The sequence below is a fragment of the Schistocerca serialis genome, chromosome 3, assembly GCF_023864345.2.
Source record: "Schistocerca serialis cubense isolate TAMUIC-IGC-003099 chromosome 3, iqSchSeri2.2, whole genome shotgun sequence".
NCBI lineage: Eukaryota > Metazoa > Arthropoda > Insecta > Orthoptera > Acrididae > Schistocerca > Schistocerca serialis.
The window spans coordinates 991,180,958-991,206,353 of NC_064640.1; the positions used below are offsets into that span (position 1 = coordinate 991,180,958).

The 25,396-nt window shown below is 43.4% G+C and overlaps 1 protein-coding gene across 2 annotated transcripts in view; it reads left to right on the plus strand.

The window, feature by feature from the left end:
- The window catches only part of LOC126471440 (R3H domain-containing protein 4-like), a 113,888-nt gene extending 90,345 nt beyond the window's left edge, over positions 1-23,543 (plus strand). The window contains exon 7 of one of the 2 annotated variants that reach the window (XM_050099610.1): positions 22,939-23,119. Coding sequence is in view for 1 of the 2 variants with exons in the window: in XM_050099609.1 (XP_049955566.1) it covers positions 22,939-23,066 (128 nt within the window). In the remaining variant the exon portion in view is untranslated. Of the gene's footprint in view, positions 1-22,938 lie in introns of both variants that reach the window. The other variant, XM_050099609.1, reaches the window with a different exon arrangement.
- Positions 23,544-25,396: the final 1,853 nt, after the last annotated feature.

Consider the following 25,396-nt stretch of genomic DNA (forward strand, 5'->3'; position numbering starts at 1 on the left):
ACAACGTACTGGGTTCTATTACTTAAGAAGTCTTCAAGCCACTCACATCTCTGTGAATTTGTTCCATATGCTTGTACCAACATTAACAGCCTGCAATGGGGCACCATGTCAAATGCTTTCCAGAAATGTAGAAAAATGGAATCTACCTGTTAAACCTTCATCTACAGTTCACAGTATGTCATGTGAGAATAGGACAAGCTGAGTTTCACACAAGCGATGCTTTCTAAAACCATACTGATTCGTTGACAAAAGCTTCTCAGTCTCTAGAAAGTTTATTATATTTGAACATATTATATGTTCAAGGATTTTGCAGCGAACCAAGGTTAGGAATATTGCTCTGTAATTTTGCAGGTCCATTTGTAAAACCAAATTGGGATTCAATCCAGACCTAGTGATTTATTTGCTTTCAAATCTTTCAGTTGTTTCTCTATGCCAGAGGTATGTATTACTATGTGTGGTTGTTCAAGAAAGGCCGATGCTGTATCATGGTTTTCTGAGTACCTGGAAGTCTTGAGCTTATTTGAATGCGAGATTGTTCAAAATAAATATGTATGAAACGGCTACAGCCGAAGCATGGCCTACAAATAGAAGACAATCCCTATATTAATCTATTAAACAATGTAAAAATGTTAATGACCACAGCAATAGTTTAATTTGCGAATATAGGATGACCTCGTATTTTTTGAATGACAAATTTGGGAAAAACCCTCATCTTATAATCGGGTAAATATGGTAAATATTATGGTAGCTAGATTCCATACGTAGTACCATGCAAACCATCACACATTTATATTTTTTAATTGTTGGTTTTGTGTTGTGAGAAATTTGTATAGTTGATTTGAAACTGTAGTAGTGTGGGAAGTTGTGTAAGGGTGTCACAGAATTTTGGTATTGTCTTGCTTAGTATTGGTAGCTTTCATATTTTCAAATGGTATGTGGCAGCAGACTATTGTATGTTGAATTCAATTCCAGATTCATGTACTTCATGGATCTGAACTATAATAATACTTTCCTAGGATTACATTACTGTGTAGTTTTCTAACATTTAAAAACATAATTATTTTGTCATTTCGTGCTTGGATGGCAGGAGTACTCAAACATGTCACCTCCCCCCCCCCCCCCCCCCCCCCACACCTTATTATTTGCACATGCTGTGCATTAGATCAGGATTACTATCTCATAACCCATAACCCCTTTATCTCAAACCTGTGGCACAAAGTCACAATGATTGGTTTCATTTCTAAATTCATATCAATTGAAAGTTCTCTTGGTCGGGCCAATATTTGAGACAGCTCATGGTTAAATCATTGTTTTCCAACCTTATGACATAGGCAATTTTTAGGGCTGGTCATTACTATGATACCCTCAGTGCGACAATGTCTAACACCTTTTATAGATCTGCTTATTGAAGTCTGTATCAAAGAAACCTTTTGTAAAATTGCAGAGGGTGAGACCTCTGTTGTGTCCTCGTGTTTCTTTGTTAAGGTATTTTAGGATTTTAAGAGCTTCCTGTCAAGTGACTTTTCCCATTAAGGTATACCTGCCATTTTAGTTTGTCACAAAAACACACACAAATCTGAGTTGTTTAAATTTAAAATGGTACCATTTATATGAGGCTTAACTGATGTAAAATTATTTGAATGATGAAAAATACATGCAGATGGATTTTCCTGATGACAATTCAATTTTTTTCATGTCCATTGTTCCAATCTCTTAATTCGCAGCAGAAGTTCATGCAAGGTTGATCTATGATGTGGAAGAGTTGTGTACAGCTAAACTCTGAGAGGGTGTTCTCCAAGTTTGTTTGTTTGTTTGTTTGTTTGTTTCATTACTCTGTTACTTGCCAAGCTGCTGCTGCTGCTGGTGCTTAGATAATATGGGTACTATTTCTTTGCAGTTCAATGCAGACACTGCCCCCCCCCCCCTTCCCGCGCTCTCTCTCTCTCGTCTCTCTCGTCGTCTCTCTCGTCTCTCTCTCTCTCTCTCTCTCTCTCTCATCCATAATAGCAATAATCCAAGTCCACTGTCTCTAATACTATTTCTTGACATACATCTTTATCAGCACATTATGTAACTTATGAGCATACTTCAGGAATGTCTGTGCATTGTATGCATTGTGTGGTTTTGGTAGTATGCAAACTTGAAACTTACAAGAGGGTCAATTTCCAATACCTTTGAACTAGCTTATGTGAAAATCTCACTTTGTATCATGAGGTTAAGTTTTTCTTTGCCCATAGATGGGAAACTGTTCTTACTTGTCCTATTGTATATAAAATATTTATCATGTCTCTGATGTTAATTTACCACAAAATACACTCCTGGAAATAGAAATAAGAACACCGTGAATTCATTGTCCCAGGAAGGGGAAACTTTATTGACACATTTCCTGGGGTCAGATACATCACATGATCACACTGACAGAACCACAGGGCACATAGACCCAGGCAACAGAGCATGCACAATGTTGGCACTAGTACAGTGTAATATCCACCTTTCGCTCAGCAATGCAGGCTGCTATTCTCCCATGGAGACGATCGTAGAGATGCTGGATGTAGTCCTGTGGAACGGCTTGCCATGCTCATTTCCACCTGGCGCCTCAGTTGGACCAGCGTTCGTGCTGGACGTGCAGACCGCGTGAGACGACGCTTCATCCAGTCCCCAAACATGCTCAATGGGGGACAGATCCGGAGATCTTGCTGGCCAGGGTAGTTGACTTACACCTTCTAGAGCACATTGGGTGGCACGGGATACATGCGGACGTGCATTGTCCTGTTGGAAACAGCAAGTTCCCTTGCCAGTCTAGGAATGGTAGAACGATGGGTTCAATGACGGTTTGGATGTACCGTGCACTATTCAGTGTCCCCCTCGACGATCACCAGTGGGTGTACGGCCAGTGTAGGAGATCGCTCCCCACACCATAATGCCGGGTGTTGGCCCTGTGTGCCCTCGGTCGTATGCAGTCCTGATTGTGGCACTCACCTGCACGGCGCCAAACACGCATACGACCATTCATTGGCACCAAGGCAGAAGCGACTCTCATCGCTGAAGACGACACGTCTCCCATTCGTCCCTCCATTCACGCCTGTCGCGACACCACTGGAGGCGGGCTGCGCAATGTTGGGGCGTGAGCGGAAGACGGCCCTAACGGTGGTGCGGGACCGTACCCCAGCTTCATGGAGATGGTTTCGAATGGTCCTCGCCGATACCCCAGGAGCAACAGTGTCCCTAATTTGCTGGGAAGTGGCGGTGCGGTCCCCTATGGCACTGCGTAGGATCCTACGGTCTTGGCGTGCATTCAGTGCGTCGCTGCGGTCCGGTCCCAGGTTGACGGGCACGTGCACCTTCCGCCGACCACGTGGCGACAACATCGATGTACTGTGGAGACCTCACGCCCACGTGTTGAGCAATTCGGCGGTACGTCCACCCGGCCTCCCGCATGCCCACTATACACCCTCGCTCAAAGTCCGTCAACTGCACATACGGTTCACGTCCACGCTGTCGCGGCATGCTACCAGTGTTAAAGACTGCGATGGAGCTCTGTATGCCACGGCAAACTGGCTGACACTGACGGCGGCGGTGCACAAATGCTGCGCATCTAGCGCCATTCGACGGCCAACACCGCGGTTCCTGGTGTGTCCGCTGTGCCGTGCGTGTGATCATTGCTTGTACAGCCCTCTCGCAGTGTCCGGAGCAAGTATGGTGGGTCTGACACACCGGTGTCAATGTGTTCTTTTTTCCATTTCCAGGAGTGTATTATTTGTCTCCCCTGCGGGTCCGGGGTTAGAATAGGTCCAAGGTATTCCTGCCTGTCATAAGAGGCATCTAAAAGGAGTATCGCACGTTTCAGCCTTTGTGATAGTCCCCTGTAGGGTTTTATCTCCATTTTTCAAAATGTTCCCGAAGAGCGAGCCAATTGGGGAAGGGCGCCTTACATGGTGCATCGTGTCCATCATGTGCTGAGGCCAATCGCATCCTTCATTGACTTGGATGTGCACTTCTGCTCATTCTCCAACTGTTGGGCGAGGTCACCCTCCTGGGTACGTATTTTTCCAATAACTGTGCAGTATCGTTTTCTACACTGACGTTGATAATGGACTTGTTTGCTTGGTTGCACCTGATATCCAGCATGGTAGCCAGTCCGTTGTGGTGGGGCTGCCATGTACCCTGTTGGCTGTAGCCCCTGACCACACAGGGATCGTTCTACTGATACCTACACTGTTAACTTCTCACGTACGCCAAAGGGGAAGATGCCCATCCCCCTGTGGCATTGGGACCTCCGACAATGGCCATCCTGCAAAGTGGCCTTTGCTGCGTGCGGCTGGGTGGCACCCATGGTGAGGGCGGAGTGGCTGTAGCCCCTGACCACACAGGGATCGTTCTACTGATACCTACACTGTTAACTTCTCACGTACGCCAAAGGGGAAGATGCCCATCCCCCTGTGGCATTGGGACCTCCGGCAATGGCCATCCTGCAAAGTGGCCTTTGCTGCGTGCGGCTGGGTGGCACCCATGGTGAGGGCGGAGTGGGTGGCATCAGGGTGGATGACACGCGATGAAGCATAGTAATCGTCTCTTGCTGGTGGTCAAACACCAGCAGTCTCTAAGGGTTCACGGGCTCAATTCAATGCACAGAAGTACGGCCCTAAATCATTCCCCTCCCTGGCCACACCATGGGAGGAACGTTAGACAAAGGATGGCAGCAGCTCTTATTCACCCCAGTACCTTGTATGTTTGAGAGCTGATGGGGAACCTTTCATGACGATGAAGCCTCAGTTTTTGTTGAGCATTTAGAGGACAAGTTTGGGGAGATGGAGGGCTTGTTCAAAATGAGATTTTGGGCAGTCTTGATCGAAACAGCATCCTCTGCCCAGTCACGGGCATTAATCACTTGTGACAAGCTGGGGATGTTTCTGTAACTATCACACCCCATAAGAGCTTAAATATGGTCCAGGGTGTCATATTTCACAGGAACCTTCTTTTGCAGTCTGACGATGAGCTGCACGCCAGTTTAGAATGGTGAGGAGTACATTTCATTCGGCATATCCACGGGGGTCCGAGGGGTAATCAGGTTGCCACCGGTGCCTTCATCTTGGCCTTCGAGGGTGATAAATTACCCGAGAAGGTCAAGGTGATGATCTACCACTGTGATGCGAAACCCTATATCCCTCCTCTAATGTAGTGCTTTAAATGTTGGAAGTTTGGTTTTATGTCTTCCCACTGTACTTCCAGTGTCACATGTCGAGATTGTAGATGCCAATCACATCCCAATACTCAATGTGCCCCACCTCCCATCTGTGTCAACTGTGGAGAGCACCATTCGCCTTGCTCGCCAGACTGCAGGATTCTCCAGAAAGAAAGGAAAATCGTGGAGTACAAGACCCTGGACTGATTGACGTATAGTGAGGCTAAGAGGAAATATGAGCTCCTACATCCTGTGCGCATGACATAGTCTTACGCTGCCGCTACACCCCATCAGCTCCACCAAACCCAGTCATCTCTGAGCCAGAAGACTACACCTGCCCCCTTGATGGTGAGGGGGGGGGCACTTCCCTCCCTTTTGCTCCTGCACCACCTATAGGAGCAACACCCCCTCCCCCCACCATCAGGGACATCTATCCCCACTTCTAAGCTGGAGAAGTGTACAACTTCTTCGGCTGCTCTTGCTAGGAAGGAGTCCCTTGGGTCACTCCCTTCCCAGGTTTTTGCTAGTGGGAAAAATGGCACCCGTCAGTGCCTGAAGACCCCAAAAGCAGCTGGTCGCAGTGCTTCAGGCTCATCCTTAGTCCCCGAGACTGAATCAGTGAAGTCCTCTCAGCCAGGAAACCCCAAGGAACAGTGAGAGAAATCCAAAAAGAAGGTTCCCAAGACCAAGGGAATTGCAGTGGCACCCACACCACTGCTACCTACAAGCTCTGTCTCTGTGGACCTAGATCTGTCTGAGGACCTAGATCTTGTCGGATTGTCAGACAAAATGGATATAGATTGCTCGGGGAAAAAATCGGTGGCAGCAGGTGACACTGAGGCGTAAACTGCCTCATTGAATGTTCCACACCTTCCCCATCTCAAGATGACGTCTTCCTCCAGTGGAATTGTGGCAGTTTTTTCCACCGCCTAGCTGAGCCTCAGCAACTGTTAAGCTTTACACCTGCTTTCTGCATTTCCCTCCAGGAAACGTGGTTCCCCGCAATGCGGACCCTTGCCCTCTGTGGCTATAAGAGATACCACAGGAACCATAGTGACTGCAATAGTGTCAGGTGGAATTTGCATTTATGTCCTAAACTCAGTCTGTAGTGAACCTGTTCCCCTTCCAAACCCTCTCGAAGCTGTGGTTGTCAGAATAAGGATGACGCAGGAAATAACTGTCTGCAATGTATATCTTCCTCCAGATGGTGTAGTATCTCGGAATCTATTAACTGCACTGATTGATCAACTCCCTAAACCTTTCCTACTTTTGGGAGATTTTAATGCCCATAACCCCTTGTGGGGTTGCACCGTGCTTACTGGCTGAGGCAGGGATGTCAAAACTTTACTGTCTCACTTCAACCTCTGCATCTTAAATACTGGAGCCACCGGAGCTGGAGGTACTTACTCGGCCATTGATTTATCAATTTGCAGCCCAGGACTTCTCCCATCTATCAGCTGGAGAGAACATGGCGACCTGTGTAGTAGTGACCACTTCCCCATCTTCCAGTCACTGCCCCAGCGTCAAGCCCACGGACGCTTGCCCAGATGGGCTTTAAACAAGGCGGACTGGGAAACTTTTAACCTCTGTGGTCACTGTTGACTCTTCCCCACATGGGAAAATTGATGTGATGGTTGAGCAGGTGACTGCAACAATTGTTTCTGTGGCAGAAAACACAATCCCTCGCTCTTTAGGGTCTCCCGGTGAAAGACAGTTTCTTGGTGGTCGCCGGAAGTCGCTGAAGCAGTTAAGGACCGTTGGCGAGCACTCTTCCCTGGAGCACCTCATAGCCTTTAAGCAGCTCCATGCTTGCATTCACCAACTTATCAAACAATGGAAGCAGGAGTGTTGGGAGAGATGTCTCGACAATTGGGTGCCATACGTCACCTTCCTAAGTCTGGGCAAAGATCACATGTCTCTTCAGATACCAGACCCCAACAGATGTTCGCAGTGTTAACATAAATGGCGTGTTATCTACCGACGCAAACGCGATTACTGAGCACTTTGTTCAGGCCTCTGCATCTGAGAATTACCCCCCAGCCTTTCGCACTCTCAAACAGCGACTGGAAGGGAAAGCCCTCTCATTTACTACACACCACAGTGAATCCTATGATGCTCCATTTACAGAGTGGGAGCTCCTCAGTGCCCTTGCACATTGCCCTGACACAGCTCCTGGACCAGATCCGATCCATAGTCAGATGATAAAACATCTCTCATCTGACTAAAAGTGACGTCTCCTTGTCATCTTCGACCAGATCTGGTGCAATGGCGTCTTTACATCACAATGGCAGGAGAACACCATCATTGTGGTGCTCAAACCTGATAAAAACCCACTTGATGTGGATAGCTGTCGGCCCATCAGCCTCACCAATGTTCTTTGTAAACTGCTGGAACGTATGGTGTGTTGGCGGCTTCCACCAGGGTTGCTCTACCATTGATAATCTTGTGTCCCTCGAGTCTGCCATCCGAACAGCCTTTTCCAGACGCCAACAGTTGGTTGCTGTCTTTTTTGATTTGCAAAAAGCGTTTGACATGACCTGGCGACCTCTTATCCTTGCCACATTATAAGAGTGGGGTCTCTACAGCCCACTCCAGATTTTTATGCATAATTTTGTGTTGCTTTGTACTTTCCGTGTCCAAGTTGGTGCCTCCCATAGTCCCCCCCCCCCCCCCCCCCCCCATATTAAGGAGAATGGGGTCCCACAAGGCTCTGTATTGAGTGTCACTCTATTTTTAGTGGCCATTAATGGTCTAGCAGCAGCTGTAGGGGCATCTGTCTCGCTTTCTCTATATGCAGACAAGTTCTGTATTTCATACTGTTCCACCAGTACTAGTGTTGCTGAACGGTGCCTACAGGGAGCCATCCACAAGGCGCAGTCATGGGCTGTAGCCCATGGTTTCCAGTTTTCGGCCGACCACTTCTGTCGGTGTCGTACCGTTCATCCAGAACCAGAACTATACCTTAATGATGATCCACTCACTGTAGTGGAGACATATCGGTCCTTAGGATTGGTTTTCAATGCCTTATTGACTTGGCTTCCTCACCTTTGTCAGCTTCAGCAGAAGTGCTGGTATCACCTCAATACCCTCCTCTGCCTGAGCAACACCAACTGGGTGTAGATCGCTCTACGCCACTGCAGCTCTACAGAGCCCTTGTTCAATCCTGCCTTGACTGTGAGAGTCTGGTTTATGGTTCGGCGGCACCCTCAGTGTTTCGTTTACTCAACCTGGTGCACCACTGTGGTGTTCGCCTAGTGACAGGAGCTTTTAGGATGAGTCCGGTGACCAGTGTCCTTATGGAAGCTATAGCGCCTCCATTGCAGCTTAGGCGTGCGCCAACTGTTGGCCAGTTAACGTAGCACACGTTCATAGATACGGTGCGCATCCTGAATCACGGTCTCCTTTACCCATCCACGGCTATTCATCTCCCGCATCAGCGGCCCAGGTCAGGGCTTCCAATTGCAGTTCATGTCCAACCCCATCTTTCTGAACTGAAGTCTTGCCTTTACCACCTATATTTGAGGTCCAACCACATACACCTCCATGGTGTACAACTAGGCCTCAGCTTCGCCTGGATCTTTCACATGGCCCTAAGGACTCAGTTAACCCTGCGGCTCCCTCTGCCACTTCCTCTCAATTCTTGAGAAGTACTGAGGCCACGAGGTTGTTTACACCGATGGCTTGATAACTGATGCTGACATCGGCTTCACGACTGTCCGTGTAGGACATATTGAACAGCATTTCTTGACTGATTGCTGCAGTGTTTTCACGGCAGAGCTGGTGGCTGTATCTCGTGTTCTTGAGCAAATCTGTTCAAGCCCTGGGGAGGTGTTTCTTCTGTGTACTTACTCCTTGAGCCGCCTCCAACCTCTTGACCAGTGTTACCCTCATTGTCCTTTGATAGCGACCATCCAGGAGTCCATCTATGCCCTGGAACGGTCCGGTTGTGCAGTGGTGTTTGTCTGGACCCCAGGTCATGTCGGAATCCCTGGCAACGAACTTGCCAACAGGCTATGCGGAAACCGCTCATTGAGGTCAGCTTCTCTGCAACTGACCTGCGTTCAGTACTACGCCGCAAGAATTTGTGGCTGTGGGAGGCGAAATGGCGTAACCTCAGCATGCACAACAAACTGCGTGCCATTAAGGAGACTACAGGTGTGTGGCAGTCCTCCATGCGGGCTTCTCGCAGGGTCTCTGTGGTTCTCTGCCGCCTCTGCATTTGCCAAGCTCGGGTGACAAGACTACCTCCTGCACTGTGATGACCCACCTCAGTGTCGGTGCGGTGCCCGGCTGACTGTGGTGCATATCTTGGTGAGCTGTCCTCCTTTGGCTGCCCTGCGACAGACTCTTCAGTTACCGGACTCGTTGCCATTGATTTTAGCTGACAGCGCCTCATTGGATAATTTAGTTTTATGTTTTATACGTGATGGTGGGTTCTATAATTCTATGCAAGTCTTAGCACATGTCCTTTGTCCCTTCGTGTTCTTCACTCTAATGCTTTAGGGTGGATGTTTTAATGTGTTGCAGAGTGGCTGGCTTTCTCATTTTATTCTCGTGGTCGGCAAGCCATGATCACCTGCTCTTATTTTTACCCCTTCTACCTGTTTCTTGCTTCTCTCTATGGTCTTCTGTTCCTGTTTTTGTCCATAATAGTGTTGGTTGTCTTTCTTTCGTTCTCCTGGTTCTTCCTTTCTCTTGTTATTGTGCTGTACGTCTCCTTTCTTTTCTTCTTTCCTTTGTGTAATTATTTTACTGGGAACAAGGGACTGATGACCTCGAAGTTTGGTCCCTGCACCCCCTCTTTTAAACCAACCAACCAACCAACCATTAATTGTCTTCCATTCATGGGCCTATAACCTGTTGAAATAATGTGTTGTGGGTTGACAAATAGTCCAGACGCAACAAACTTTGATTTTTGCTGTTATGGGTCACACAACAAGAGATACAGAAGTGAGGTACAAAGATACTGACTGTTCACACACCAAATATTCTACAAAACCTCAAGAGTGTGTGAAACTGAGAACTCTCCGTAGGAGCAATAAGATAACCTTGTAACACACAGTGTTCCTGAAGTGTGCTGAGAAGCTGCATAACATGTTGAAATAAATGATTTATTTGTAATAAAATAATATCAGACATGGTGGACTTCAATTTTTGCTATTACAAATCACACAATGTCTGGAACAGAATGAGTTACATAGTCTACAAAAACTCAGTGTGAACAGGGAAAAAATCAGCACAGCAAAAATTACACAAAAGAGTTGACAGTAAAGTAAAAGTCTTTTTCGGAATTATTACTGGTTTACAGCCCCTTACCTGATACTGCCGCCCCCCCCCTCCCCTCCCCTTTTCCTGCAGGAATGTCTTGTAGGCTGTCATCTGCTATGGATAACTTACTTGCAGTCAGAACAAAACTCACTACTTTGATGTTTCCTCTGCACTAGTATGATCCTTAAACACTCTTTCTATAAGAGAACATGTCAGTGTCTTGTTACTAGTCACTGCTCTGGAAACCAAATTAATCTTTTTTCGCTTTTATGTCCTATTTGTGACTACTTCGATTTGGAGCATGAAAGTAAATTTCTTCAACAAAATTTCTGAGTGTGATTTCTTCCTTAGCAATATCCTTGGCAATATCTTAATCTTTTTCTCAACTTGTCTTAGTCTAGTTGAGTGTGAATGCTGTGTAAGTCACAGCTTTGCCCACATTCTAAATGGAAATGCACTTTGAGGTACAGAAATCCTGACCAATCTAACAATACTGTTTTCGTATTCAGCGGCTTGATTTTATTGTGGGCTGTATGGTGCAGTTTTCTGGTGCCCCCTCAAATACAGAATTCTGCTCCTGTATTGATTCTTAATACACTCCTAGAAAATGAAAAAAGAACACATTGACTCAAGTGAATAAGACCTGGTATACTTGCATGGGACACTTGGAGAGGGCAGTGCATGCGATGATCAAATGCGTCACAATGTGCTCAGTAGTTGTTCACTGCCAGAGCCAGTGGCAGCCAGTTTTGCCGTGGTATACGGAGCTCCTTGTGCGTCTTCAGCATTGTCAGCATGCCGCGACAGCATGTATGTGAACCGTTTGTGGAACTGATGGACTTTGAGTGAGAGCGTATGGTGGGCTTGCAGGAGGCTGGATGGACCTAACGCAAAATTGCACAACACATGGGGCAAGAGGTCTCCACAGTGCATTGATGTTGTCACCAGTGGTCAGCAGAAGGTGCATATGCCCGTCAACCTGGGTCCAGACAGCAGTGACGCACAGATGCACGCCAAGACCGTTGCACTTTACGAAGTGCCATGCAGGACCACACCGTCACTTCACAAGAAATTAGGGACACTGTTGCTCTGGGGGTATCACTGAGAAACATTCACAACCGTCTCCATGAAGCAGGGCTACGATCCCGCATGCCGTTAGGGCGTCTTCCATTCACACCCCAACATCACTCAGCCCACCTCCAGTGGTGTCACAATAGGCGGTTATAGAAGGACGAATGGAGATGTCCTCTTTAGTGATGAGAGTTACTTGTGCCTTGTTGCCAATGACGGGCAAACGCATACGTGGCATTGTGCAGGGGAGTGCCAAAATCTGGAGTGTGTACGACAGAGGCACACAGGACCAACACCTGGAATATTGTGGTGTGGGAAGCCATATCCTACACTGGCTGTTCTCCACTGGTGATAGTAGAACAGTGTGCTCTGAATGATATCAGTCGAAGATGAGGTGGGATTTTCTCTGCCTCGTGATGACTGGGTGTTCTGTGCTGTCCTTAGGTTAGTTACGTTTAAGTAGTTCTAAGTTCTAGGGGACTGATGACCATAGATGTTAAGTCCCATAGTGCTCGGAGCCAATTGAACCATTTTTGAAGACGAGGTAAACATTATGGAGACAAAAAAAAAATTAACAAAAATTTTTATGCTTCATAGCACTGTAAGCTTCATTAAGTAATGGATTCATCTACAAATGACAGATGAATTGCAATACAATGGTTATGGTGAGAATTGCACATTAAACTCACTGTACTGTACATTGTGCATGGCTGCATAAGTTTGGCATTCAACAGTTGTGGCACTGTTAGTAAGTTAAGTCCATCCGCCATGACAAGGTTGTACCACATCAGATGGGAAAAATCTGTTTTCCATTATTGTAAGGCTTGGATAGAAAGCAACAATGAAATTGGTTTTTAATTGTTGTGATACTGGCACAAGATACATTCAGTATGCTGTCCACAGTTTTCTGTAACAAGTTGAAATTGAGAACAACAAATAACTGTGTCTTAGATGTCACATTTAGAATGTGCTACACAATGCATGCATTCAGCTCAACTAGATTTGTAATTCGAGCACTTCAACCCATCATCAGTCAAACAAGGCCACAGCCAGAAGTGACACAGGCTAAGATAAGGTGATCTGGACAGTTAGGCTGTAAGAAAATGATAGCTGATAATTCTAGTATTTCCAAGATGTCTGTGCACCAGCAGCTTCATTGGCTATGCAATATGTGGAGGAGTGCCATCTTGCATCTGTTGAAGGTTTGCAATGATGTTGGTGCACAAAAGATTCTCATAGCATTTACCAGAAATGGTAAAGGTAACAGAACCTGCAGGACCTATCTCCTTGGAAAACTATGGCCCTATGATCATTTAGTATAAATATCTATGGAGTGAGAATTTGCATGCACAGAACAAGAATTCTGTCTGTAACATCTCCTGCAGTTCAAGTCACATGATTTTGGAATGGTGCATTTTAGTCTGTATAGGACTTAGTGCATTTTGAATGTTGTTATTTTGCTGCTACAGATAGATCCCCTTCAGAAGTACTGTGAAAGTTGCATATATGCATTTTACAGACAATGTAACAATTTTATACCAAGCACTGAAGTTGCATTGTTAACTGCAACAGGCAGAAGACTTGCTTTGTTGGTGCTGCACATTTTAGCAGTTGTGGTCGAGATAAACTTGCGCTGCAGTGTCCTTCAGCACGCCAGTGTAAAAGTGTGCACAGAATCAGCTAAGGAAAAATCTGTGCAATATGCATGTTAATCTATATATAAAAGCTGACTTACTAATTTTCCCTTATGTGAGACTGCTTGTACAAGACCGTGTGTTGATTTAAAGTTCTATATTCACATATTTTACTGTTTGCATCATTTCCTCTGTGTAATCTTTCATTGTATCAGTACTTGTTCGTATTGTGAAATTTCGAACATTTGCGAGTGCTGTGATAAACTAGTATTGTTACTGTTAATTGTAGGCTTGAACTAAATTGCGCTGTTTTAAAATTTTTAAGGCAGTAGGCCTATTGTCATTCAAAACAATCTTTCTCTGATTTCATTGTACAGTTCCATGAAACATAGGATAGTTTCAGAATTTTCGGATGCTTCCAAAACTATATTTTTGAAAGTTAGTGATATGAGTGTTGTGGATACATAATTTACTTTGTAGCAAATCAGTGTTTGTGGTTCACAGTTCAGCTAAAGTATCCATCTCCGCTGAATTTCATTGTGTATCAACGCAAATAAATGTATTTTTGAGAATTTTCGGAACCTACCATTGTCCTTTGTATAATCTATGAGCAATTTGTAACAGATCGGGGTTTGTGATTTAGTTACTGTAGCAGATTTTGTAACTAAAATTTTGTTAAGAGGAGTAGCCCTAATTATTATCTACATTTATCGTAAATCAACTCTGTTTTTGAGTTTAACAACTATAATTAACATCAGAACTTTTAGGAAAGTAGTAATTTTTACCACAGTTTTTGTGTTGCTCTAATGGAAATCCCATTTTGTGTATCTGCTTTAATTCTTATAGGGAATTACAAACTTTCTACCTCTACAAATTAAAAGATAATCAGCAGGTTTAATTTAAAGTCCTCTGTTCACTGCCTTATAATACATCATCAGCCAAAATGCAGCCCCAATGTGCCTGCTGTTCTTAAACACAGGATGGGTTAGTTGACGTAAGCAGCTGGAAATGAGCCTGACTACTGTCAAACAATTGACAGCTACTGCGAATAGGTGTGTTGGAAGAGCTCCCAAGAGTCTTGTACTTCTGATGCGTGTACCAGACGTACCTCAAGTACTATTCTCTCCAGTTTATCCTGTCTTCTCTGCAGAAATTACAGGATCTATCATTACCTATCCACTTGACTGCAAATGGTATGTCGGTAGGCATCCTGTACAGGGTGGACGGGGACCAGGGAGGATTCAGGGTGTTGTACTGATCCCTCTAACCAATAAGTTTGAGATGCTGTCTTTCACTGAAACTGACACAGTGGGTCTCACTTCAACTGTTGTGTGGAAACCTGTTTTGTCCAGTGTCAGGAGGAGGCAGACGCAAAATGTTAGGGGTCTATTAATCATTGGCAGTTCAAATGTACAATGAATGATGGTACCCCGTAGGGAAATGGCAGCAAGGGACAAGAAAGGCCACAGTGTGCACTCAGTGTGTATGCCTGGGTGTCTCATTAAACATGTTGAAGGGGCTATTCCAGCAGCCATTGAGGAAACAGGTTGCAACCAACTGCAGATTGTGATGTCGACATCTTACTTGGATCATTCCAGTGACTGGCAGAGAAAGTTGAGAAGACCAGCTTCATGGAGCGAGTCTCAGCAAAGCTCACAATTTGCAGCGTTGTCCCCAGAAATGACCGTGGCCCTTTGGTTCTGAGCTGAGTGGAAGGGCTGAACCAGAGACTTTGAAATTTCTGTGACAAACTGGGCTACGACTTCCTAGACTTATGCTACAGGGTTGAGAACTGTAGGGTCCCCCTAAATAGGTCAGATGTGCACTACACATTAGAGCCTGCTACTCAGGTAGCTGACAGTATGTAGGATAGAAACAGGTGTTTTTTTTTTTTAGGTGACTGTCCATCCAATCCAGATAATGACAGCTGTAGGAAACCCAGAAATATCAGTGTTATTAGAAGATATGCCTCCTACAGGCAAGAGTATTAAAATCCTGACAGTAAACTGCGGAAACATTTGCAACAAAGTGCCACAGTTTGAAGTGCTCACGAAAAGCATTGAAGCTCACATAATACTAGGTACAGAAAGCTGGATGAAACCTAAAAGTGATAGCAATGAGATTTTTGGGAAAATTTAAGTGTATATCGAAAGGATGGGCGAATGGAAAATGGAGGTGGTGTATTTGTCACAGTAGACAAAAAACTCAAATCCACAGAGATAGAAATTGAAGATACATGTGAAATTGTTTCGGCAAGACTCGGTGGGTATAAAATGATAATTGGATCCTTCTATTGCCCATAAGACTCATCTCCTGATGTAACAGAAAACTTCAGAGAAAACCTTAGTTCACTTATACGTACGTTCCCCAGTCAAACTGTAATCATCAGTGGAGACTTTAATCATCCAATAGTTAATTGGGAAAATTACAGTTTTGTTAGTGGTGGGTGTTACCTAGTGGTAAGTGTGGTAACACATCCTGTGAAACTCTATTAAATGCCTTCTCAGAAAACTACCTAGAACAGATAGTTAGGAATCGTACTCATGATGTAAGTATATGGAATCTGATGGCTACAAATAGACGTGACCTCGTTGAGGATGTCTGCATCAAAACTGGTGTCAGTGACCATGACACATCTGTGCCATCAATGATTACCAAAGTACAAAGGACAGCTAAAACAAGCAGAAAGATATACACTCCTGGAAATGGAAAAAAGAACACATTGACACCGGTGTGTCAGACCCACCATACTTGCTCCGGACACTGCGAGAGGGCTGTACAAGCAATGATCACACGCACGGCACAGCGGACACACCAGGAACCGCGGTGTTGGCCGTCGAATGGCGCTAGCTGCGCAGCATTTGTGCACCGCCGCCGTCAGTGTCAGCCAGTTTGCCGTGGCATACGGAGCCCCATCGCAGTCTTTAACACTGGTAGCATGCCGCGACAGCGTGGACGTGAACCGTATGTGCAGTTGACTGACTTTGAGCGAGGGTGTATAGAGGGCATGCGGGAGGCCGGGTGGACGTACTGCCGAATTGCTCAACACTTGGGGCGTGAGGTCTCCACAGTACATCGATGTTGTCGCCAGTGGTCGGCGGAAGGTGCACGTGCCCGTCGACCTGGGACCGGACCGCAGCGACGCACGGATGCACGCCAAGACCGTAGGATCCTACGCAGTGCCGTAGGGGACCGCACCGCCACTTCCCAGCAAATTAGGGACACTGTTGCTCCTGGGGTATCGGCGAGGACCATTCGCAACCGTCTCCATGAAGCTGGGCTACGGTCCCGCACACCGTTAGGCCGTCTTCCACTCACGCCCCAACATCGTGCAGCCCGCCTCCAGTGGTGTCGCGACAGGCGTGAATGGAGGGACGAATGGAGACGTGTCGTCTTCAGCGATGAGAGTCGCTTCTGCCTTGGTGCAAATGATGGTCGTATGCGTGTTTGGCGCCGTGCAGGTGAGCGCCACAATCAGGACTGCATACGACCGAGGCACACAGGGCCAACACCCGGCATCATGGTGTGGGGAGCGATCTCCTACACTGGCCGTACACCACTGGTGATCGTCGAGGGGACACTGAATAGTGCACGGTACATCCAAACCGTCATCGAACCCATCGTTCTACCATTCCTAGACCGGCAAGGGAACTTGCAGTTCCAACAGGACAATGCACGTCCGCATGTATCCCGTGCCACCCAACGTGCTCTAGAAGGTGTAAGTCAACTACCCTGGCCAGCAAGATCTCCGGATCTGTCCCCCATTGAGCATGTTTGGGACTGGATGAAGCGTCGTCTCACGCGGTCTGCACGTCCAGCACGAACGCTGGTCCAACTGAGGCGCCAGGTGGAAATGGCATGGCAAGCCGTTCCACAGGACTACATCCAGCATCTCTACGATCGTCTTCATGGGAGAATAGCAGCCTGCATTGCTGCGAAAGGTGGATATACACTGTACTAGTGCCGACATTGTGCATGCTCTGTTGCCTGTGTCTATGTGCCTGTGGTTCTGTCAGTGTGATCATGTGATGTATCTGACCCCAGGAATGTGTCAATAAAGTTTCCCCTTCCTGGGACAATGAATTCACGGTGTTCTTATTTCAATTTCCAGGAGTGTATATGTTCAGTAAACTAGACAAAAAATCAGAATTTCAGTATCTCAGTGAGGCACTTAAAACATTCAGCACAGATCAGGAGCACACAGAGGAACTCTGGCTCAAGTTTAAAAGAATGGTTGACCACACGCTGGATAGATGTGTACTTAGTAGAACAGTTCATAATGCGAGGGAATCTCCGTGTTATACAGTCACTGTAAAGAAACAGAGATTACTGCATAATAGGTGTAATACAAAACAGAGGTCTATAAATAGAGAGATGCTGAATGTCACACATTGGCTGTCGAGAGAGCAGTGCATGATGCCTTCAGTGATTGCCGTAGCAAAATATTGTCAAATGATATTTCACAAAATCCAAAGAAATTCTGGTCGTATGTAAAAGCTGTTAGTGGCAGCAAAGTTAGTGTCCAGTCCCTAGCAAATGAGACAGTAACTGAAACTGAAGGTAGCAAAGAAAAAGCTGAAATCCTTAACTCCATTTTCAAATAATCCTTTACAAAGGAAAACTCAGGAGAATAGCCCCAATTTAATCCTTGTACCACTGAAAAGATGAATAAGTATTAGGGTTAGCGATGTTGATAAACAGCTGAAATCGTTAAAGTTGATCAAAACTCTAGGCCCCGATGGAATCCCTGTCAGATTCTATACTGAATTTTCAGCTGAGTTGGTCTTCTTCTCACTATAATCTACCATAGGTCCCTCGAACAAAAAACTGTGCCCAGTTCTTGAAAAAAAGCTCTGGTGACAAAACTATCATCCAATGTCCTTGACATCGATTTGTTGTAGAATCTTAGAACTTATTTTGAGCTCAAGCATAATGAGGTATCACGAACAGAATTACTCCCTCAATGTCAAATAGCATGGTTTTTGAAAACATTGATAATGTGAAACTCAACTCTCACTTTTTCCACATGACATACTAAAAGCTTTTAATTAAGGGAAACAGTTAGGTGCAGTATTTCTTGATTTTCGAAAAGCATGTGACTCAGTACCGCACCTATGCTCATTGTCAAAAGTACGATAGTATAGGGTATCAAGTGAAATTTGTGACTGGATTGAGGACTTTTTGGTAGAGAGGACACAGCGTATTATCTTGGATGTAGAGTCATCTTTAGATGTAAAGTAACTTCGGGTGTGCCCCAGGGAAGTGTGTTGGGATCCTTGCTGTTCATGTTGTATAGTAATGACCTAGCAGACAATATAATAGTAAAATCAGGCTTTTTGCAGAAGATGCAATTATCTGTAATGAAGTGGTATCTGAGAGAAGCTGCATAAATATTCAGTCAGATCTTGATAAGATTTCAACATGGTGCAGAGATTGGCAAATTGCTCTAAATGTTCAGAAATGTAAAATTTTGCACTAAAAAAAAAAGTTGTGTCCTACAACTGTAATATCAGTGAGTCACTGTTAAAATCGGCCAGCTTATACAAGTACCTGAGTGTAACACATTGTAGGTAGGTGAAGTGGAATGATCACATAGGTTCTGTCATGGGTGAAGCAGGTGGTGGACTACTGGGGAAGGGCAAATAGTCTACAAAAGAGATTGCTTACAAATCACTTGCACCACCCATCCTCGAATGTTGCTCAAGTGTGTGGGACCTATACCAGATAGGACTAACAGGAGATGGTGAATGCATACAGAGGAGGACAACATGAATGGTCACAGGTTTGTTTAATACATGGAAGAGTGTCACAGAGATACTGAAGGAACTGAAGTGGCAGACTTTTAAAGACAGACAGAACTATCCTGTGAAAGCATATTAATAAAGTTTCAAGAACTGGCTTTAAATGATTACTCTAGGAATGTAGTACAACACCCTGAATATCACTCAAATAGGGATCTGAGGATAAGATTATAATAATTAGTGCACGCACAGAGGCATTCAGTCAGTCATTCTTCCCACACAGTATATGCGAATGGAACAGGAAGAAACCGTAATAATTGGTACAATAGGATGTACCCTCTGCCATGCACCTCATGGCGGTTTGCAGAGTATACATGTGGATGTAGATGGCTTAAAGATGTGAAGAGCAGTGGTATTGTGCTTTTAGCCACAGTATCATAGCTCGGATTCCACTTTATTTACAATATTTCGGTAATGGGATAAGAAGTGACAGTCAACTATATTTTTTTATGTTTTCTGTTGCACTTACGTTGTTGAATCTCTGTTCTAATTAATTAAGCTACAATGATGCTGCATAGAGAACTGTCTTGTGCAGAAATAATTAGATAAACACAAGGGTCTGAGAATGTGCATAAATTGGAGGAAATTAACCAGACTGTCACTTATAAATTTTAACATAACACTCAAGTGTATACAGTGATTGGCAGTCTCGTAAACACGCACAATCACAGAAATTATCTCTAGAGTACAAGACTTTATAATATTGTCTCTCAATGTTTTTAAACATATAAAGTGCCTCATATCAACATGACATTTACAATTATACATTTTTTGTACGTACCTGTGAAAAGTAACTGGTCCTCCTTTCATATACTTCTCTTTTGATCTGCAGCAATGACAATACTGCACCACAGCTGTCACGAAAAGTCAGATGTGTAGAAACGTGTACAAAACAAGGCAAATATATTAAAGTTTCACTATTACCAAAAATTGTAGACTAGCAGTGGCATCCAAAAATCATGTGATTAGCCTGGTTTGATGTTCGGAACGTGAGCAGGAGGCTGTGGTCACTCCATAGATATATATACTGTATGCCTATGATAAACAATGTAGCAGCTCGCACCACACAGTTACCTTTGCAGAATGAAGTGGTGCCAGTTGATGTGTGAGTGAATTTTCTGTTGCCCATATTCAGCAATTCTGTGTATTAAGATTCCTTGGGGATGGAAGTGGGCTTCATCTGTCCACAGAATGTTCCATGGCCATTCATTGTCCACTCCCATGTGAGCAAGAAATTCTAGAGCAAATGTTTCTTACTAGCAGGTCATGAAGCATCTCCTTAACACTTGTAATTTTGAAGGGATGGCAATGCAAGATGATTCATAGAATTTTATGCACCATGTGCACAGACATGTTCAAAGTTTGGGCAATTCTCCATGCACTGCATGTTTGCACATCATCGCTCGACCCTGCTGTGGCCCACACCATCAGATCAACCATTTTTCTCCCTTTGTCACATTGTACTTCAAAAGAACCTGCCTTTTTTTAAAAAATTTCATATTCATTTAGGCCAGGCCCTTGGCAGGTAATGGACCAACACCTTTTTCAATACTTTCGAGTGTTGATAACTTCTGCAGAGCTACTGGTACAAAGTAACATTCTTGCAAAAGAGCTATACCAGCAACTTGTGATTGTGCATTGAAGCAGTCATGCCGAGCACATGAGATGCAAACTGAGGAACAGCCATGTACCCTGCATCTTTTATTTCGAATATTGTGGTGTTTACAGTGCTATCTAGAGGTATTTTTTTCCCATTATGTTCCCCCCCTCCTTCGATAATATCCTGTTCAAATTTGACATCTTTTGGAGCAGTGGTTCATTTTTTACAGCATTTTGAAACTGTAACTTTAATTACAACCACCCTGTAGTTGTGAGCCCCTCCATTTGACTCTTCATGTGTCTTGTCAGACATCATCTTTTGCTAAACTGTGTGTTAGACATGCATTTAATGGTGATCCACAGATAAAAAAAGTTGTTGAATAATCTAAAATGGATTAAAGTCAAAGAAAATAACTTAAAAGATATTCTACCTGAAACTCATAACGTTGTTCTCTAGAATTCTTGATGCTGCCCACTGAGGTATCACCATCAGAACTAATGTATCACTATTATCTGTTACATACATATTTATTACTATGATATTCTGCAATAGATTTTAATTACTAACAGAATTGCTGGCATGTATGTCCAATACACTATATTCGCACAAATGTACAGTGCCAACATGTAAATATATATTTTTTTCTGCTGTTTTAGTTTCATTTCTGTCACTGTAAAATCCGACATTACTGTGAACTTTCTCCAGTTCATGTTACTGGGATATTGTCATATCTAGTGCTAAAGCACAGTTGCCAAGTTTTATGATCATGTGACCAACTGAAGGATCAGATGTGTTCAGAGCAATGTTTCCTTCCTCCATAATGTTTTATGCACTCTTTTTTCCACAATATTTAAAGAGACAAGTCACCTTTAATAGATGTTACTTTAAAATGAGCTTAATAATTATTATAATATTGAGATTAATGCTGGATGTATGGTGGAAGAGCTGGTCTGAATTTCTAGTGATTTCATCTGTTTCAGGGGCACAGGAAGTTACAAAACAATAAATGGTTCATGTTTTATGTCATGTCTAAATAAGTCACTTTATACATAATGTAACCCATTCCTTGCAATTGTGATGCTAATTATTTAATAATATTTTCTATTGGCTCTGATAATCCAGTGATTTTGTTGTTAGATCATTTCAACTTGATTCTGTTGCTTGGTGTTATTCTGTGTATAGATATTTTTAAAGAACAGTTATGTAATGAACATCTGCGTAATCCAAACCATTTTTATAAGAGTAACAAAGCATTATGATTTGATCATATGCATGATCATTGTGATACTCCATATTTTCTTGAATATATCAATTTAGAATGTTGTTTCTTCCAAAAATCAATATCAGATTTGGTTCTATTCTTGAACTGAATAGAAGTTCAATTACACCTTCTGATTGAACATGCAGTTTTGTGAACTGTCTTCCTTTTTTAAAGTGTTGTTACGTTATTTTCAGTGCTACCTTGGGTCGTTTGTGTTGTGTGATCTGTTGTGTGACAGATTGTTGTTGTTATACTATCTAATAACAATTTCACTAAAACTAACATGAATCCATGAGTACATTGCTTAGTATCTTCATATATAATTAGAAAAGATCCAGCAGATTAGAACTGTCTTTTCTTACCACTGGAAGTATTTGTGAAACATTTTGTTTGTATTACTGATTCTCAAGTTTATTCTTAAATTATAACGCTAAGGTCAGCCAGAAACCAATGTGACTTCCACTTTCTTTTTAGAATGAAAGACGTTCCTACAGAACGCATTGCCATCTGTGTGTTGCGTCTTTATGTCCATGGATGTCAAGTGACCACACACGAACATTATCTCATAGATAAGCTTTAACAATATTGAACAAAAAAAGCAGTGCGGAACTTGAGTCTTTGTGGAAAGTTTTCATGTTACAGAAATAACTATTCACATTGTTTGGCACACACTGAGAGACCCACACCACAAGTTGATTTTCCATGTCCATTATGTTTGTGCCACAGACAGCTTAGACATTCCTAAATAAATATCTTGGAAGCTATAATCAAGGAGAGACTGCAAGACTGGAAAAAAGAAATCTAAATTAAAACTGCTGTTACTATTGTCATTTATATTTAAGATTTGTTGTAGCCTCCAAACAAATATCAATAGCATAATTACCAGTCTTAGGAAAGAAAAAAACTATCTTAAAAAGAAAAAATGAAGTCTCATGGAAGTAATTTCATAATGGAATGACACTGTATTGGTGAGAGATATATTTTATAGAGCTGCAGGAAAATGTTTTATTGTAACTGGAAGTTGTTTCAAAAACAAAAGAGAATTAATGTACATTAGTTTCTGGTTGTTCCTTATAGATTCTCATGTTAGTGTACACTGAAAAGTGTGTTGTAATTTACAGGTAGAACAGATGAATCCTCTCACACACGACATGTGCATGTATGGAATGACAATGATGGGTATACCATTCCGAAAATGCTTTTGAGTGAATACTTAGAAAGCCGTGAACAGAAATCAGCAGTGAACTAGATATGTGTGCGCGCGCGCGCGCACACACACACACACACACACACACACACACACACACACACACACACACACACAAAAAATCAAAATTATAACCTTCACACAAGTTTCAAATGCTGCATACAGTTGTACTTGCTGTGCTTCACGAAAGTATGCAAAGTTCAGTCGTGCAGTAATGCTGATTTGTTTACCATAAACAAATGACTCTTGTTTTACTTTTCTTCCCCACCTTTTATCCTCTTGTTCTGTAGCGTACTTTATTTTACAACAAATGTATATTGACAATAGTGTATAAGGAAACAAAACTCAATTTTTTGTGATTTATGTGTACTTCTGTTATTGTTTAGTTCATTTATGGAAGCATTTTGTAAATATTATGTTTTGTTGTGATAATGCTCAGATTATTTTGAAATGTCAGCATGTTGTTCTGTATTTGTAGAGACCTTTTATGGACACAAAATTAAAAAGACATCACAGCTATCACCCCCATGCTGTTGACAGTTTATTTCACACTTATTCCAAATTTCCAGTGAAGTAGCAACCTCTCCTTGGCCCCTACCTTTGACAGGTGAAATAACGTGAAGAAATCGCTGTTGGACAAATAAATTATTAAAATGATGGCTAAGATGATGAGGTTGTTGGCACGAAAACAATGTTTTCTGGAGTTGTTACATAGTGCAGAAGAACTTTTACGTATCACATATTAAATCAACAGGAGGGGGTGGGTTTGAGGAATCCCAGGGTTCATGACTACTCCCAAAAAAATGTCATGGGTGCATTAATATTTTTATGTATTGTATATCAATTTCCAAATTCCATAACTAACTTTCAGTCAAAAAAAAAGCAGCAAGAAAACTGTCTCAAAAATGGCCAGGAATTCTAAAACTTAAGCTATATTTAACACGAGATACTTGTGTAATAACTCACCCATGTGGATGGGCTGTCAGTGAGACAGGTAACATTCCAGCAAAGGTGCACAGTCACTGGCTGATGGCACTGGCTGTCGACAAATGCAACACAGTTTGTGTGTCCACAGCTACAACTCACAAATCACAGGAACTTTGGTAAGGGAAGACAAAGGGAAAGACAGTCCACTAAGAAGTAAAAAATTCAGACTGACTTGCCAAATGTAGGCAGAAACAACTGCAATAAATAGCATCCATCTCATTTACCTACCCTAATCAGTCAGTCGGACACATGTATTCTGAATCACAGTATTTAGTGAAATAAGACTAATGGTAAGTGAACACTTTAATTTTATAGTGTGTAAATTACGATTTATCAAAGTTGTGAGAATCATTGCAATTAAATAAATTGCGTAACATGTGTACAGGGTGGACCAGATAAGTGGCCCACCAAGTCGATACGATTAGACATGAATGTATGCATATACCCACACCCTGTGATGTGCACACCACGTGATCCACACCAGTACATAGTGCAGGCTGTGTCAGTGTGAGTGGAGCAGTGCAAAGCAGACAGTGGTACTCATAGTGGAGCAGTGGATGTTTGTTGTGTACAGCTACATGACAACAGTCAAGGAAACAAAAAAAATGGCTCTGAGCACTATGGGACTCAACTGCTGAGGTCATTAGTCCCCTAGAACTTAGAACTAGTTAAACCTAACTAACCTAAGGACATCACAAACATCCATGCCCGAGGCAGGATTCGAACCTGCGACCGTAGCGGTCTTGCGGTTCCAGACTACAGCGCCTTTAACCGCACGGCCACTTCGGCCGGCAAGGAAACAGCATCGCCAGTTGTTTGCTGAGAAGTTTAATGGTGTCAAAGTGCCAGCAAAGAGTGCCAAAAATGGTGTCGGGCAGGATCTGTTTTAAACAAATATGAAATGTGCCAGCACGCCAGAAAATGAGGCTGCAGTTCACCAGAAAACGCTTCAGAGTCCTATCAAATCAACCTGACGCCTGTTGCAAGAGACCAGCATATCATGTTGATCATGTGGACAAATACTCCACCTGGATCTGCACTGTCTGTTGTTCATGCATTAAAACTAGAGGATGCTCCTCAGTGCCTACAGTTTTGTGAGTGACTGTTTGCTGAGATAACTGTGAATGGCTTGGACTTGGATCTGTTCTTTATGCCCGATGAAGCCTGATTTCACCTGAGTGGTTATTATTAACTCGCAGAATCTCACGTTCTGGGCGGTGGAGAATCTGCACAACTTCCGTGAAACACCATTTTATGATCAGGAGGTTGGGGTTTGGTGTGCAGTGTCTGCACACTACGTTATTGGTCCCATCTTCTTTCATCAGATGTTGACTTCAGCACATTACATTGCCACTATTTGGAAACCATTTGTGGCAGCATTAGCA